The 17,883-nt window shown below is 46.9% G+C and overlaps 1 protein-coding gene across 1 annotated transcript; it reads right to left on the bottom strand.

Moving 5' to 3' along the window:
* Nucleotides 1–1,810: 1,810 nt before the first annotated feature.
* bicra (BRD4 interacting chromatin remodeling complex associated protein) lies at nt 1,811–17,294 on the bottom strand. The gene is made up of 15 exons (XM_036537683.1): nt 17,262–17,294; nt 13,117–13,162; nt 12,769–12,814; nt 11,985–12,050; nt 9,301–11,466; nt 8,968–9,156; nt 6,126–6,716; nt 5,614–5,803; nt 5,363–5,460; nt 5,083–5,211; nt 4,786–4,835; nt 4,493–4,641; nt 4,269–4,363; nt 4,034–4,136; nt 1,811–3,903 (listed from the first exon to the last, which is right to left on the bottom strand). Exons 2-15 carry the CDS (start codon nt 13,155–13,157, stop codon nt 2,147–2,149), a joined length of 5,670 nt encoding a protein of 1,889 aa, XP_036393576.1. The 5' UTR covers nt 13,158–13,162; nt 17,262–17,294; the 3' UTR covers nt 1,811–2,146.
* Nucleotides 17,295–17,883: the final 589 nt, after the last annotated feature.

Raw genomic sequence — 17,883 nt, 5'->3', positions numbered from 1 at the left:
ATTTCCTGAGAGTCCAGAAACTGAGGATTTATGTGCATTTGTTAATCTGTCCCATTACCCCTGTGTGGAGAGACCAAGTTGTGTCTCTTTTGTGGGAAATGTGTGTCTTTGAGCTGCCTGGGTTTGCGGACAAGGGGACTCCTCTAACACTCCGTTGGGACGAAAGAGGAAATGCACATTGGACATGAGTGACTGAGCATTCAGGGAAAAACATCACCTTTCACCAACTGGGCCAAACCCTCTCACATTCTGCCATTCATTGAAAAGAGAGGGGGATTATGACAGAAGAGACCATTCAAGCCCACTCAGTGCTGCCACCCGGTGTTGGGGACCGAGAACAACCGATGCCACAAATCTCAGCCGTGTATGACCACCTACATGGACAAAGAAATGGAGAACCAGAGTTTGACAGAAACAGACATACAACTCAGTATTAGAGGGACAGAGACACAATGAGCCAAAAGGACAGAGACTTGCATATGCATGGATACATGGACACAGGTCCATAGACATGGCTGAACAATTAAACAGAGAGGTGGACAGACCGTCTTGCGCCCAGGCGTTTGCACCACCCCACCTCACATCTGCTGCCCACTTTCACTTGACCAAGTGAAACCAAATAGAAAATTTTTCCCTATGTATGCATGGAGTGCTTTCAGGAAAAACGAGGTCAAGCAAATCCGCAACAGTTCATTAGGTGGTTTTGAGATATTTGAAAAAGAGTGAACGAGACAGTAAGCCCCACAGTTTTAACAGCGGGAATATCTTTGCTCTGTGGATTCTGTGATTGCGGATGGTGATATGGTAGAGCAGGTGCCAACACTGTATTCTTCTGATATCTACAGAAATGTGGCACTGTCCCCTCTACACAACCCCACATTCAACCACACAACTCATTTGTCATTGAGGGTAGATCCTGATGGGTACAGTCCTTTATGGTCCTGAATGGTTTAATGCATGCCCTTGTATTTCAATCTAGCAATAGATGATGCCATACAATGATCAAGAAGTGAGAGCGGGTTGAAATAGATGCTGAAATGAAGATAAAAAACATTGTGGAATGACAGACACACATTGTTCAAGTTGCGTGAGATGGTCACTTCAATTTCATTCCTAAGATTTCCTCTGCCTGGAAGGAAACAGATGATTACTGAACCACTGACAAAACGTGCTTTAATCTGGCTACTCCTCCGGTCAGCCATGCTTGAGCGGAAGAGGACTGCTTGGTATTGTATCACCAGACGGACAGACAGACGCATTTGAGGATGAGGGTTATGCAGTGTGCCAGGCTGAATGAAGGCTACATCAATGGAAAAACTCTGAAGACAAGCTAAGCTGATTAACTCACTATGGTGTTTTTGGTCATGAATGTTTAAACTGCAAACCTCTGAAATGTGAACGAAATTAGGACAAGCTTAGGAATGCTGACCAACATTTCCTTCCCTGTGTAAGTTACTCCCCAATTTTTAGTTAGAATTTTTGATTTTTGGACATGAATTTTGGAGTTAATTTTGTGTTAAGTCTTTGTGACACTGAACCTAAGAGAGACAGTGAAGATACTTGGCCATTCAAACGAAATGTTTGCGTTTTAGGTTTGCACTGGCCATATACAAACCTAAAATGTTTCCATGAATTCTAATGTAGTGAATTAGAGTGTCTTGCCTAAAAAATCCCACCTATCATTCCTGCTCACTCTGTAGCAGCTGGTTACCTAGTGGCTTTGGCGACAGTGATGAGAAGTTGTCTGGTATTGTAAGATGAAGATGAGGGAGTCAAAGGCAACAAAAAAGTGCTGTAGACAAAGCAAAGTAAAAACTGAGGGAAATACTGATATTTGGTCAAGGTGCAAAATAAATTCCTCTACTGGCCTGATTAATGTTTTGTTAGGATATTTTGTTACCCAGCAACCATGCTCTCTCACAGTCAAGAATGGGGGCAAATTTAATAACTACCCACCCCCTTCGCACCCCTTCCAAAGTACACTAAGAGGGTAATTCTGTAAACCAAAAATAAAGTGTCTTCTTTTGTTCAGAACAATTCAAATGGACAAACACACCAAACACAAGTGGACAGAGCAGAGATCTGAGATTCCTGCTCCTCCCCCCCCAGGCCCTCTGTCTCAGTCCCCCAGCTGGTTAAGGGGCTGTTATCTGCTGTAAGTCCGTGACATCAGGTTACCGTTGTGCCCCCGGCCGCTTGGTCCCCCGAGCTGTGAGCGCTGGGACAGTGAGGGAGAGGAGGAGGAGGAGGAGGAGGAGGAGGACATTGGTGGTCTGTGGGACGAGGTCGAAGGTGCAACAGAGCGCTGGGTCGGGGGTTGGTGGGATGGGTGCGCCCCCTGACCCCGGCTGGCGCCAGCTCTGACACCACCGCTACTGCCCCCACCACCAGGGGGAGCACCCTGCTGCAGGTTCAGTATGCTGTCTATGGCGCTCTGCAGGTGCTCGTTGAGGGAGTCGTCGGGCGGGGGGCTGCCACTGGAGAAGCTGGCATTGTCCATGTCTGGAGAGTCTGATTTGCGCCGTTTGGCAGGAAGCGAAGGGTCCCAGGGGTAAGATGACTCGGCAGGAGAGGGAGGGCCAGCAGCTTGCCGCTCCCTCCTGGAAGACCCATCCCCTCTGTCCCTGCTCTTGCTGCTGCCCCTCCCTGCGCCGCCCACCTTGTTTCTCTCCTCCTCCTCCTCCTCCTCTTCATCATCCTCCGCCTCAGAGTGATGCCGGCGGTGGCGGTGGCGGGCGTTTTTGATCATCCCGCGATAGAACACCTCCTCGACCTCCGCCAGCTCCTTCATTAGCCCTGGAGGGGAACCCTGCTCTTGGGCGTTACCGATCCCACCTCCCCCTCCCGGCCCAGGCCCTGGCCCGTGCTCCGCCCCCAGGGCTGCGTGCGACTGAGCGTGCCCCCTGCCGCCCCGCTTCTCCAGTTTAACGCTGGCTATCACCGTCCGTTCAAGAGGCGGGGAGGGACCTGGGGACTGGGGTGAGGGGGGGAGGGGGGCAGGGGCGCACTGCGGAGGCTTGGCCGAATTTCCTCCCTCACCACCAGGCACGCCAGGCCTCACAGTGGGGCTCACGTTCTCTCGGTAGGTTTTCCGTAACGGCAGGCGGCAGGTGGTCAGGGACGGCGTGGACGCGGCGGCGAGATTCGGTTTAACCCCCCTACCCTCATCGTGCTCCAGGGTCCCGTTCATCTGCACCGAGGAAGAGGAAGATGAGGATGAAGACGAGTGAGAGGATGAATAAGACGACGCTGCCGTTGTGGAGGCAGCCTTGCCCTGCTGGGCGGGGCCCGCCAGCTTGGCTGCCGTGGTGACGGTCGATGTGGAGGCGGCGCTGCAGTTAGGGGGCGGAGTCCTGATGACAGTCGTGGTGGAGGAAACCGTTAGCCGGGACTGTTGCTGCGCGGGTGTGGGCAACTGCTGGGTGCTGTGCCGCGGCTGCGTCTGCGTGTGGACCGGGTCCAGCGCCGTGTTATGGACGACCTTGGTGAGGCCTGCCTCCTGCTTGATCTTCAGCTTCAGGCCGATCCGCCGGCGAGCCTCGTAGGTCTTGATGGGCGGCTTGTTGCTGCGCTGCGGGAGAGCGTCGTCGTCATCACCACGGGAGGCGGGGGGAGCCGAGCTGGCGGATGAACTCTGACCCGCAGATTCTACAGCCAGCCTGGCCGTCCCCGCTGACGACGGTGCAGTGCTCGTGGACCAGGACACAGATGCGCCCCCGCCACCCTGCTTGATCACCAGCTTTGTGGATGGGAAATGGGCTGTCGCTGAAGCCGGGGCAGGGGCTGCAGTCACCCCACTCGCTGCTGAGCTGACAGCCCTTGTGGAACCGGGTTCAGCAGGTAGGGGGCGCTGTGCACTGGCAGCTGCACTTTCCAATGGATGGGAATGGGCTACATACTCCTCTGCAAGTGTGACACAGACAAGTTCAAGAAGTAAATCACCCGAGTGCAAACTGTATGGAGTGCTACATATTGCATGCAGTCTGTTGCATGTTGCACACTATCCAGACAACATGGTCATCACAGCACACACCTGGTCTCTCCTTGGCCAGTAACCTGTCCTGATTCAGAGCAATCTTCTCCTCCTGAATGAACATCCTGTCAATCATCACCATCTCTGCTGAGGGACCCAGCCTCTGTTCAAAGCAGGGAAAAGGACATTAGAGTACAACAACCATGGAGAAAGAGAGGTGGAAATAAACAGAGAGAGGAGGGAACACCGGGGATGAACAGAAAGGGGTGCACACAGCCTGGGCTTCAATCTGTACCTTGGACTCCTCAAACAGCAGCAGGCGATATTTATCAAGCATGGCCTGGGTTCGCTTCAGCAGCTGGCTTGAGACAGTCTGAAACTCTTCGTCCACTGGCAGAGCGAGGGAAGGGTAAAGAGTTATACACAGCGCACAAAGCAAACACACCCACACCAACACATACACAAACACAGCAATGGCGGTAGCCAGACAGAAGATGGCGGTGCAGATATGTATGTCACCTCTACAGAAGTCTTGGGGGGAAGACGCGGTTCCCTGGTATAGATGGTAGGGCAGAAGCCTGTGCAAGCTATCCTCAAAGGAGTGGAAAGGAGAGCTGTAGTCTGGGCGTAGCACCGAGCCCTGCTGCTTCCTCAGCTGCTCCAACATCCTGCAGACAGCATCAATCAGTGTCAATAAAATCAAAAGAGGGCACAAGAACACACAAGCAACATCAGACATTCAATCCCGAGACATATAAGACCTTTTACTCACACACACACACACACACGATCACACACATGCACTTACTTACCTAGCCTCCTTGCTGGGCTCCATGGAGAAAGGCTTTTTCAAAGTTGCAGTCTATACCAGAGGGAAAAAAACTGTCAGATGAATCATCTGAGTCAAAAGTCACATCAATCACATATACTATTAATATCTTTACAAATGACGATAACATATTACAGCATACCTCTGCCCATAAGCAAATGAAAACTAGGGTTAACTATCATTTTCTACAACCAAAACACAAATATTGTATACAAGTATAAAAATACGAATACATTGTCTGCATACAGGTAAGTGTGTCTGCGAGTCACTATCACCATACCTGTGTCTGCAGTGCAGCTGTAGGCTGGGATGTGGCCAGCTGAGAGATCCCAGTGCCCAGCACCTGGATCTGCAGGCCCCCTTTTCCCACAGCCAGTCCTCCAACTGAGCTGATCACTGCTGGCTTTGACTGAGAAGAGGAAAGGGCGCGGGAAGGAGGTATCGAGAAAAGTGGAAAGACAGAGAAGTGTTGTCAGTCACAGAGGGACAAGCACCGGCCCCTCCTGCATCAGCCTGGCAGACAGTCCAGCACCGCGTATGTGCGTATCTTTGCTGCTCACCTGTACAGACTGTGCAAGGCTGGCGGGAGTGACCCCCTGTTTGACCGTGGCTCCAGCTGTTCCTTGGGCTCCTGAGAACACCTTGACTTCGCTGGACACTGAGGACGCGAGGATGCACGAGAGAAAACTCACTCAGAGACAGCATCTGAATACTGAGCAGCTCTATTAGTGTTTAGTGCACTAAATGCACAGGGTGCCAGGTCCTCAGTCCTAGGGATCCTTGACACCTGAAGGAGGGAGCTGCGTCTCACCCGTGGGCGGAGTCTTCACCAGCACGGAGGTCTGCTGCAGCAGAGAGGCGAGCTGAGCAGGAGTGCCGGTGCCAGCGGATGATGTCACAACCTGAGCAGCGGGCGGCTCCTGCTGAGAGCTGAACTGACTGGAGACGGAGGACTGGGGCTGGGTCTGCTGCTTCGCCTGGAGGATGATACTTTGCTGGACCTGTGGGGGCAAGCAAGCGGAGAGAGACTTGACGGAAACACACCAGATTCAGACAAATGGACTGCTGCAGACAGAGTCGGCAGCAGTGAAGCGTAGTGGTTAAGGGGCAGGACTCGTAACCGAAAGGTTGCCGGTTCGGTTCCCCGCTGGGGCGCTGCTGCTGTACCCTCGGGCAAGGTACTTAACCCACAATTGCCTCAGTAAATATCCAGTTGTATAAATGGATAACATTGTAAAAAAACTGCAATTGATGTAAATCGCTCTGGATAAGAGAGAAAACACCAACAATGTAATAATAATGTAAAGGCCTCTGGTGCCGTACCTGATGCAGCTTGTCCAGCAGCTGCTTCTGCTGAGGCGAGGGCTGGGCGATGGCCGACAGGGTCTGCAGCTGAGCGCCAACTAAGTGCAGGGTCTGCTGCTGCTCCGCTGTCAGGCTCTGCAGCGGGGCCTGCTGCTGCTGCACACCTGCACCGAGGGAGGCGCTGACCGGAGGGGCCGTGAACTGGAACTGCACGGGCTGGGCTGGGAGGGGCTTGGGGGAACAGGAGGAAGCGGGGGCTGCCACGTCTTGCTGGAATGGGGCCGGCTGCGAGGGAGGGCGGTTCTGAGCTTGGATTTGGGTCTGAATTTGAGGTTGCTGTGGTTGCTGCTGTGTTTGGGAAGCTTGCTGAGGAGATCCCCCGATTTGGTTGTGGATAATGAAGAGGGGAGGCAGGGAAGAGGGCGTGCAGGAGCGGGAGGGGGTCTGGGACTGGGAAGCGGTGGGGTGGGGGGACTGGATCTGCTGGCCCAGAATGAGCGGAGAAGGCTGTGCGGGCTGGGGGCTGTCGGACGCTGGGTGTGTTGCCAGGGTCTGTGAGCCGGGTGCACTCTGTAGCTTCAGCTGCTGCTGCTGTCCTGCAGAGGGGATCTAGGATTTTTTTTTTTATCAGGGAGAGGAAGGCACATAAGGGATGCTTTAGATGACAGTCACAATGATATACTTTGAGTTCCCCTGGACGAGCAAATGACAGTATAATTTCAGTCTTGTGACAAAGGATGCAAATTGTATCATGGTAAATGTTATGACCAAGGAATTCTGTAATAATTGCCAGGAAGCTGAATTCTGAATTGTACATGCACTGCTCAGCATTTCAAAAACAGCCATGGCTTCTCAAATCAACTACTGTGGAGACAATTCCAAACAAGTGATTTAAATGATGTCATGAAAAACAACTTTAAAAACACACATTACATTAAAGAGGACAAATCAACAGTCAAATATAAAATGTAAGCAGTAACAAAGCATAGCCATTAATTCTGTGACATACATAATTTTCTGCATCAAAAATGATTTAGGAGGATCTGCCCATTTGACACTCAAGTAAGTGCACTGAGACAACACATAAGCATTAAATCGTATACATTCAGGAGAGACCATCAAAATATATTTCTGGCTAAAGACTACATGGTAAATGCAGTTCCACTAGTCTAATACAGAAGGCAGGTTCCACAAAAACAAGCACAACATCCAGCAAAAATCAAAAATCATAATCCGAGCATGCAGTTTACCACACTATTATGCGACTTTACAGATCAACGACAATATATATTGCATCCCTGCCATTTTCACCCTGTCCACTTTGTGTTCCATTTTAAAAACAGATGCCCCAGGTTCCTCTGTTTCAGTAAAACTGTCACAATTACAAATCACTAAGTAGCCCAAATTTTTCCTGCAAAGTCAGAGGTATTAAAGGGACCGCCAAATACTTTTGGGGGTGTTTCAGTGACAATGCAGAATAAAACACTGCTCCCACTCTTGTTCTTTCTCAGAGGCATCAGTAGATATAGAAGCTGTACTTTATACTCAGTTTCCCTTTGAGTAGGGTACATCTGTACAGTCATCCTGAAAAATTAAATTGCCTTGAAAGAGCCTTTAAAATCCAGTGACAAAAAACATCAATCTTCTTCAGCAAGTCTGCCAGTGACACCCATTTTGTCCTCGGCTGCATGTTCCTTGAGACGATTAAACATTGTGTATGTAGTAGATCGGGAGGACAGTTAACCTGTCAGGGGTGACGAGTGAGACCACTGGATCAGAGCAGGTGATCATGATCCAAAAATATAGGGACGTAATTGCGTGGGAAGCTGATACCGTAAGTGACTGGGAGGTGTGGAGGGGTCAAAACTGGTCTAGAATGGGCCAAGGGACTAAGGGACAACTGGAAAGAAAGAGAATAGAACAGAAACAGTAGTATGAGATGTGAAGTGGGCGAGGGGGCACCTCAATGCTATGGTGAGGAGGAGAGTGTTTGACAAGTGCAAAAGGAGCTGCGAGTGTGAAGTAGACGAGTGTAGACATGCAAGGAAGACGTGTGTTAATTTCTTCAGTGGCGGTACATTCTACCACAGTACAGCTCAACACGTCAAATTCATTTCCTTTTCGAACAAAGAACATGAAACAGGCGTAGAGGTATGAGTAAGCTGCAGGTGACTGGTCACCATGAGCACTCATACACATACACTGCAACACATGCACATTTGCAGCTATTATTCAATAGCTAAACCTCATGAATATCTTATATCAACTGCAATGTCTACAGAGAGGAGACATGCCAACTCAGACAAATGCAAAGTCAGTGCACAACTTAACAGCTCTGGGAATACAACCAACCAAATCATTAACACTAACTACATCTACATATACACAGACTGAACAAGAGTATAATATGTGCAAAGAAAGAGCATGAGCTTGCAAATACAAAAAGCCACAATTAAGGAAGCAGCAGTAACCATGTAAACTCGTGGCAAATAATAGACTTAGCTGTACAACCGACATGGTACTGAACAGCAGATCACAAAACAAAAGACCAGCAAGGACAGTGATTTCAAAATTAGTTAAAACTTCATGTGCAAAAAATGTGCAAAAACTGGATGGACAGTGAGAAGCATTACGCAGTAACTAATGTGATCAAACTAATTTAAGCAGCTGTATTAGAACAGTTAAAGGAGTTCAGAAGATATGGATATTGTGCAGAGCAGATAAAATGGCATTACAGAAATGAGAAATGAGACAACACAGAGAAGGACAAATGGTGAAGAATTCTGCTGGGGGAGAGAGCGTTCTAATTAGCAGCAGTAACAGCAGCAAGTGGGCTGAGCTGAGGGAGGGGCATGTCTACCTGATGAACCACTGCTGCCTTGTGGGTGGGACCAAGAGAGTGGGTGGGGCTCTGGGCTGGCTGTGGCTCGGCTGATAAGCTGTCACGACCTGAGGGGGCTGGACCAGTGCTGCTGCTGCTGCTGACGATGACAGACGCAGGTACACACCCAGAAGGGCGTGGATCGCTCTCTGTTTGGCGCTGCTGATCCTAATATGGGCAAGTTTATCGTTTCATTGCGAGAAGAGTGAAACGGTGATCAGTGAGAGGTAAGACCTTTTTTTTTTTGGTGCTCTTTCACCTGCTGGCTTCAACAGCTTACATTCATTCAAATGAACAGAAACGCACACTCACCTGTTGCAAGAACATCTGCAGAGGCTCCTGGCTCAGGATCATGCCAGATCCCTGGGGCGTGAGGAACAGCTTCCCGGGACTATGTTGCGCCAGGGGTGGTGCCAGGCCAGTGGAGGGGATGGAAGACGCGGAGGAAGCAGGGGATGGAGACAAGGAGGTGGCGGGCACTGAGACGGACACGGACACAGACGGGGCGGTCTGCACAGTCAGTATTGAAGGAGGCGGTGGAGCTTGCACAGGGTGGGCAGCTTGGTCCGTGGCACTGCCGAGCACCGTGACGCTCTCCGCTGGCTGGCACTGAGGCATCGCCGCTGCTCCTCCGATGCTGTTGGTTGGGATACCCCCAGCCTGCTGTTGTGGGGTGGGCTGCAAGCTGACAGCCGGGCCCAAACCCTCCACCTGACTCAGCATAGCCAGGGAATTCTGTAGCGGCATTCCTTGTATGACGGCTTGGGCGTGCCCTGTGACGGGGTGGGCCTGGGTCTGTGTCTGGGCCAAAGATACAGGCATCTGGAAAAGTGTGGGTTGGCCCATCTGACCCGGCTGCAGCTGGATGTGACCCGAAAGGATGTGTGCGGTACCAGAAGGCCCCTGTGAAGTCAAGACCTGGCCCAGGTTGAGGTTCTGATTGGTGGTGAGGATCTGATTGGCAATCAGCTGCCCTCCCGGGCCCTGGCTTGTAATGATGTGGCCCCCTGGGTGCTGGGTCAGGATTTGCCCTCCCGCTTGCAACTGGGGCAGGAGGAACTGATGGTTCTGTCCCTGCAGGACAGTCTGTGAGGGAATGACGATGCTGCCCGACTGGTTCAGCAAGTGGACGCTGAGTGGTTTTCCTGCTGTGTGGGGTGCCTGTTGCTTGAACAGAGTCTGGGAGAATGCTGCCCCTTGAGGGGCAGTCTGTGCACTCAGGACGACATTAGTGCCATGCTTGCCTGTTAGGAAAGCCACACTTTGAGCAGTGGAAACTGGGACTTGCCCCTGTTGCACCCCTACACCCTTGCTTGCATCATTCTGCAAAGAATTTGGGGCAGGGAGTTGTTGCTGCTGTTGTTGTTGTTGTTGTTGTTGTTGCTGCTGCTGCTGCTGCTGCTGTTGCTGTATGTGCTGTTTGTAGAGTTTGGGCTGATTAACTCCCCCTTGCAGAGGTTTAGGTTGAATAGGTGTTGGCGTCCGCTGGATGATCACATTCTGCATGATTTGGCCTTGAGTCTGGGCTTGCTGCTGGGCTCCAACTCCTGTGCCAAGGGAAGCACTGCCAAAGCCCAGTAGCCCGCCAGAGCTAGTAACAGTACTCCCAACGCTAGTGCCAGTACTACTAACTCCAATACCAGCCCCATTCAAAGCTGGGGACCCCAAAGTAGCCTTGCCACCCTGAATCAAAAGGCCCCCACTTGAGCTAAGTACAGACCCACTAAGTCCAGCCTGCGTACCAGCACTCCCTGCATCTGGTCCAGGCTGGTGCAACTGGTAGCCACTCATGGTTTTGGCCAGGATTGGCTGCCCAGACTGGTTAATAGTCATTACTGTGGGCTGTCCAACAACTTGAATCTGTCCAATGCCCAAATGTCCAGACTGACCCCCGTTGGGCAGAGCCTGAAGACTCGAAATGGGCTGAAGGGTCACATTTCCCAGGCCGACTTGCTGCATAAAGGGCTGGACACTGACAGCCTTGCTCATCACCTGGGGCTGAAGCTGTAGGCCTGGGTGAGCTAGAACTGACCCAATCATGTCTGGAGTTGCATTGGGGGGAGTGGCAGTGGAGCTGGGGGCTGGGGCAGAGAAGATCTGAGCCGAACCTCCAACCCCGACACCAACTCCTATATCAACCCCCACCGCAGCCCCCCCAGCTCCAGACAAGCTGGGGTCGGGCAGAGTTTGGACAACCTGCGCCAGGCCGGGTAGCTCGAAGGAGCCAAGATCAAGTTCGGCCTCAGCCTCCTGCAGACTCTGCTCTGTAATGTTGGCCTCAGCCAGGCTCTGCTGCAGGATGTCACAAGGTTCATGGTTTGCCCCAATACCATTGCTCCCACCATCTCTGCCCCCTCCTGGAGAGCCACCAAGGATGTCATCATCCTCCAGGAAATCCAAGTCCACGCTGCCACTGGGCAGGCCTGGTGGCTCACTGGCTGACAGCTGATTGGATGACTGGACCTCAGGCACATGAACCTGAGAAAGGAAGTTGGAGAGGAAGTACAGGTAGCAGATAGGAGAGGGAGAGATGGTGAAGAATAGGAGCAGGAGAAAAAAGTTTCAGTTAGCACACAGTGATGCATGATTCACTTACTGAAGGGACAACATGGCCCTCTCAACAGCAATGCTGAGGAAAAATTTGGTGAGGGAGAACAAGGGAAAACTTTAATTTACTAAAATGAGTAAAATGGAGAACTTGGCACAAAGGACCCTGGAGCTCTGAAAGAGACAGAGCGGCAAAGAGGAACAGAAGACTATGGCATGAATGGATTTGCGAAAACAGAACAGCTATAGTGGGAAATTTGTGGATGAGGGTACTATTGTGAGTAACAAAATGTTGTCTGATGTGTGATGTACCTAAAATCCACATATGTTTACACATATATACACATTGTTGGAGAGAGGTCTATAGTACACAATGGGTGCATGCTACATAAACAGAGGAAGACAGGAGGTGGGGGAGGATTGGGGTGGGGAGTGGGGGGGTTACTCACCCCAGCACTGGAGAAGAAGGAGCTGGCGGGGTCAGCCGAGCCATCCAAAAGATCATCGGTGTCCAGCTACATACAGACACATGAAGGGCACCACAGAAAAGCAGAAACGTATGGACAGGGGCACACACAGGCAACAACACAGGAGATACACAGACAGAGACACAAGAAGACACAGAAGGAAGACAGTGAGGGAACCGTACACAAAACCCCCCACCAGAAACATCAAGCATGGACAGAGGTAAAAGAGGGAGGTGGGGAATGTGGGAGGGTTACGGCAGACAAAGACAGGGATGTAAAGAAGCAGAGAGAGGGGAAACACTAGGTTAGTACTCTGCCATTGTTGATATATTTAAAAAAAAAAAGAAAAAAATCAAGAGTGAAATCAAGATATAATAATATTGTACAGAAGACACCAATGAACCACAGAGACCACTGAGACAGAAAGACAAAAATAACCCAGAGGAAGAGGGAAAAACTACTGTAACCGGTGACAAGTGTAGCATACGTGTATTGCTGTAAGTGGTTGAGTGTGTGTTTGCTGGTTCATATCAACACCTTGTACATGACATAAACATGGGCATGTTTAGAGTGTTGTTTGAGGGTGGCGTAAAGGTGCGGAAAGTGTGTCAAAATGCAGTGCTATGGCCATGGATTTTTTAACAATGTTATACCCATGAGGAGCACGACTGGCCCACACACAAGCAAGGACAGCTACACTATCTGTTCAGGAAAAATAAAAGTATATCACCTTTAGCCCACCCACCCAATCTCAGCCCACACTTACATGTGTTTCAGATCCATGAAGAAAGTCGTTGAGTGCTTGTGGGTCACTGTGAGAGATAATAATCCCAGTCAGAATGATAATACTCATTATTTTGCCACTTTTTTTTTTTTTTACTTATTATCTTCTTATTTATTTATTTAATTCATTCTCTGGATTGTTTCAGTGGGTTGACCCACAGTGACATCTGGGTGTATGTGCTACTTAGAGGAAGTCTGCACAAACAATAAAGTGCCAACTGACAAAAACATAACTGTTAGACTGTTCTCTATGATTGATAAAGGGACACAGCTGAGGTCTGACAGGAGTGGTAAGGCCTAAATGAAATGGTTACAGTGAGTGAACACTCACCAAATTACATCTAGCAAGCACCTGCCGTCTTCATCATCCATGTCAACTGCAAAGTAACAGCCACAGGTTAAAAAAAGTGTGCTACTGTGCGCACACACATAAAAGCACACAAGCAGTTTGCAAATAACTTTTGGTGCTCAGCTTAAAGCAAGCGAAAAATAAGAATGTTCAGCGCTTGTCTAACCTGTTCATTTTACGCACACTTCTCTTTGTGGGCACATGTGAAGGATGCATATTCTCCGCAAACTGAAATGACCAGATATAATACACACTTAATGATTCTGACCACCAATAACAGAGAGCCTACTGAGCCCTGAAACAGGCCTACAATGTTAATTCAGGTGCAATTTACTTGTGGTAAGTATCGAAACAATTAAAAACCTGAGGAAACCAAAAGGGAGTTATATGAAACACTCACTCTCCAACTGTTTTCTTCAAGAAATGTTTTTTTTTTGTTGTTAATTGTGATGATGAATTTTGGGGTCGAACAGTTTAAAATGCCAGCATAAAGTTGAAGGATGAGCTATAATGAGATACATAAGTACAGATGCAAGTAATCAAAGTAAAAAAAACCTGACAAGGGAAAAACTCACTTTAAGGGAAAATTACATTGACAACAGCTGCATAATTATTATCTTTAATATAAGCCATACTCTTACAATGCTTTTTACAAAGTATTTTACAACTGAGAAACTTGCTGAAGGTATCCCCATCATTTTCAAAGATTTACAATTCACAAGCTGCAAGTGGAATCCTATTCAAATAGATATGAAAGTAGTACATTACATTACATTCATTTAGCAGACGCTCTTATCCAGAGCGACTTTCAGCACAATAGAACATAGGTGTATCCATTCAAGTTGAATGAGCAACAGTGTCAGACCAGGCTAGCAACACTCCCAGACCAGGTTTGCCTGGTTGACCTCTGATCGCCAAGAAATGTAAGCTTTCAAAGATATCAGGGATTTCAGTAGAGTATTATGGAAAATTGTGATTTGGCTGGTGGTGGAGGTTTTTTTGAAACACATCAGATGTAAAAATGAGCTTTCCCCATCCCACTGAACCAGCTTGATCATGCCTGTATTCAAAAATTACAGTATTCTTTTACCTGGGAACCAAGTCTTGACAAAACTGATATCAGCAAAGAGCTTTAGCAAAGCATCACATGTTTCATATTAAGACAATGCCATGAGCTCCTGGGTATCCAATACCAGTAAATGTAACATGCATTGGCAGTCATATTTGCTGAACAGTCTTGATAACCCAGCCCCTTATCATAATATGGCCAATATCTCTAAAACTACAAGATCCAACTCTGGAATTTGCTAAGTCTGTAAAAAACAGAAAACAGTGTGTACAACATGATACTAATATCTTAAATCATAGATGGCACTCTTTAAACATTCATAATCATTTTTCATGAAAAAATAATACAGACTTATGCTCAACAAACCTGGAAGGCCACAAAAAAAAAAAAAAAAAAATCAGTGCACATCAAGAGCTTTCCTCTGACACATCAAAAAGTGTCTTCAGTACATGCATCAAAATTCCCGGGTAGGCACAAATACAGCAAAAAAGCTACTTCAAAAACTATTTAGGGTATAAACTGGAATTTGTGCATAAGTTCACTTTACAAATGTACATCCAAGAAAATCTGTAACGATCACACCAAAGTGTGTCCCTTTTCATAAGAAATGAGAATTGAATTAACTGCTTTATTATGATGACAAATGTACACACTTAATAGAAAAGCGAACTGACAAGTCTTTTTTTCCCTCACAACACAAAAGTATGTCAGCACATTCTGCAAGAAATGTGAAATATTTTGACCCACATAAAGAAAGCTTTTAATAAAAATGGCTCTTATTAAAATCTCTTCAAAGGCATCTCTGAGGAACACATTCTGAATATGGACTTCAGGTACACTTTTTAAAGCACCATGATCAGTACTTACAGAAGGCTACAGTCTGTATATACATTCCACTGTTCTAGCTATGTAGTGCATTCCAATCTTGTCCCCATTAAAAAAAAGCAATAAATAACAAAACAAAGAAAAAAATAACACCTTGCATTGCATTTTGCTGCACTGTTGTCCTTTTTTTAGTATTGGAATTTTATTTTTGGAAGTGACTGACTTCCATGAAGGTCATCTCTACTGTTGCTTTCAGCCCTGCATAATAATAAGATTATTAATAGTAACAGGAAACAAAACTTGTCATATGAAACAGAAAATGCAGGCCAGCATCATTTCAACATGTCACACTGAAAACAACCTAGCCTGTGTACACTGTAAGAGTCTGAAATTTGACATTTTATTTCAACAAGCCACACTGCGGACTTTTAAAAATCGAATTAGTTACATATCAAACTTGTGAATTTATCTGTGTGCATAAATATCAGCTAATAAATTAAGGTACATACAGACTCGTCAATTTCACCAAATGAGACTGTCCAATGTTTGAATGTATAACACTGAGTTTTTATTCTCTTTGAATTCTAGCAAGTAATGAACGTATAATGCAAACAGAAGATGACACCACTTCTGACCATTGCCTGTTTTGCACAAAGTACACAAAAAGAAGCAAAAGACACCTGCTAACAATAGTGCACCACTAATTCTGAGCTTCGTGTTTAAAAAGTCATGACTGATTGATTATGCTTGACTATGATTATAATATTTACTCACTAACTTGAAGTGAGCGGATATGTTTCCTTTTGTCATACTGAGATTTTCCATTTCCTTACTCCTATGGAAAACACAAATAAAAGCCCCACACCCTTCACTGGATTTAACTGATAAACAAAACCTTCAAGACTCCATTTAGCAGGGGTTGTGGAGTTTTTAGCCAGAATCCACCCCAATTTGTGGATATGAATGCATGAAAATAAATTCAACACATGCGATGTAGCTGTCCCCTGGCAAGACAATTCGATCGGTGTTGACTGACAAATATTTATGTTATAGACAGAAGCTGCAAATAACACAAACAAAAAGACCCTACATTATGAGAACAGGGGTCGACGTCTTACCCAACTCATTTTCATGAACTTAGACAATTAACTTCCAAAGACACAAGTGATTGTTTCCGTTACTCAAGCGCATACCAGATGTTCCCCAGTAAAAACGCGCAACTTTCAAATATTTCCAATAAGTTCTCTTCCGTGTTGAGAACTGTAAATACAGCCCCGTACACCTATGAATGCATAATATGTTAAAAATATATATATATATATGCTATGTAAGTTGCTTCTGAAGAGGAGCGTCTGCTAAGCAAAGGTAATGTGATGTCACAACGAAATGGAAGCCAAATAATAGGTAAAACCATTGCAACACACACACACAGCTTGTTTTGGTCAAAGCTCGGGAGGAAACTGAAATAGGCGGGGACGAACACCTCTCCATGAACCTCTCTGTACACAACAAAGCCAGAGCAAACTTCACTGCTGTCTCCTTTCCCGTTCACAGCTTTCTGAGCATCAGAGACAGTAGTCGGCTACAAAGGATATGAATGGAGAGGGAGGGGAGAGGGAGGATAGAACGACTGGAAGAAGATGTATGTAGCATCGAACAGTTACCACATTACTTGCAAAGAACTGGGCTGTGTTGTTACCATGAAATCACAGTATTTTATATACGAAGACCTTTCTTGCTCTCCTTGTCTGTCTTTAGAGAAATAGGCAATAGCTGCTCGAATGTACCCTGCTGCCTAGCTGTGCAGTTAGCTCTATCTGGCTAGCCAGCTATCTATATAAATATATAAAAACAGACTTGAGCACAGGATACCTATGTTTGACATTTATAACTACACTGTATTAGCAATTATTTGACAATAACATTTTATAATCTCTTATTAGCGATGAACATTATACATGAATGCAGAGCAAATGTACATTGTGGCTTCTCTCAAAAGCAATTGCGTAGCTATATCCTAGCTAAATATGAGTTAATGTTGGAATACTCTTGGACCGGGGGGTATGCTTGGGAATTCGTTGTAAAATTAATCCGTTAGCCTGGCCGTGCGGGATTTTGGCATTTTAAAGGAGGTACACGAGGAGTTTGCGTTCCGCTTGCAGTGTGCTAATGTTGCGTCTTTACTAGAGTTATACAGATTTATAGAGAAATTGCTACATTGTAACAAACTCACCCGAGACGATAGAGGTGCAGGCAGCGCGGGGTCTCCAGGACATCCCCGCACGGGCTCCCTTACAGGACCCGAAAGAGCAACACTCAGGCAGGGAAGTGGGGCCCAGTACATTTGCCTGTTCAATAAACACATATTTTTACGGTATGAAAGTAGTGTTTTCTCTGGTGAAAATGTGGTTTTATTGCTTCACTTTTTTCCATTTAAGTATTCTATCATACAGCAGCATTCGATGAACATGACTAACACAGCTACGTAATTCTGTCGATAAAGTAACTGTATATAGTCTAATAAAATTTAACTGTATATATAGTTTTAAAATGATAATAACGAAATGTAGTGATTAATAAGATGTAAAATAAAGACCACTGGGTTAACTGTCCTACTTCTCTTTATCATAAGTTTTCATTACTTTTTTCCTGTACTCATTTACCGGGGATCAACTTTAAATGAAAGGCTTTGCTTCCATTCCTTCATTCTTATTTCTACAGCATATTTGACCATAGACTGTAGAAGATGTAGAATGTGCTTTCAGCCAGTGTATTTTTCCTCATTGGCTGTTTGTTTTCATTAAAATCAAATGAATAGTTGACTGTGTTTTCTTCTGACAGTTAGTAGTGCATCA

The sequence above is a fragment of the Megalops cyprinoides genome, chromosome 9, assembly GCF_013368585.1.
Source record: "Megalops cyprinoides isolate fMegCyp1 chromosome 9, fMegCyp1.pri, whole genome shotgun sequence".
Classification (NCBI taxonomy): Eukaryota; Metazoa; Chordata; class Actinopteri; order Elopiformes; family Megalopidae; genus Megalops; species Megalops cyprinoides.
The sequence above is the reverse complement of the archived record's forward strand: the minus strand, read 5'-3'. Positions and strand labels throughout refer to the sequence as shown.

Bases quoted from the DNA above. Each gene is read 5' to 3' on its own strand.
- bicra (XM_036537683.1), bottom strand. From the start codon at position 13,157: ATGGATGATGAAGACGGCAGGTGCTTGCTAGATGTAATTTG. The intron at 11,467-11,984 runs GTGAGTAACCCC...TTCCTTTCTCAG, and splicing joins CCTTCTTCTCCAGTGCTGGG to GTTCATGTGCCTGAGGTCCA. The intron at 5,804-6,125 runs GTACGGCACCAG...TTGCCCCCACAG, and splicing joins TGCTGGACAAGCTGCATCAG to GTCCAGCAAAGTATCATCCT.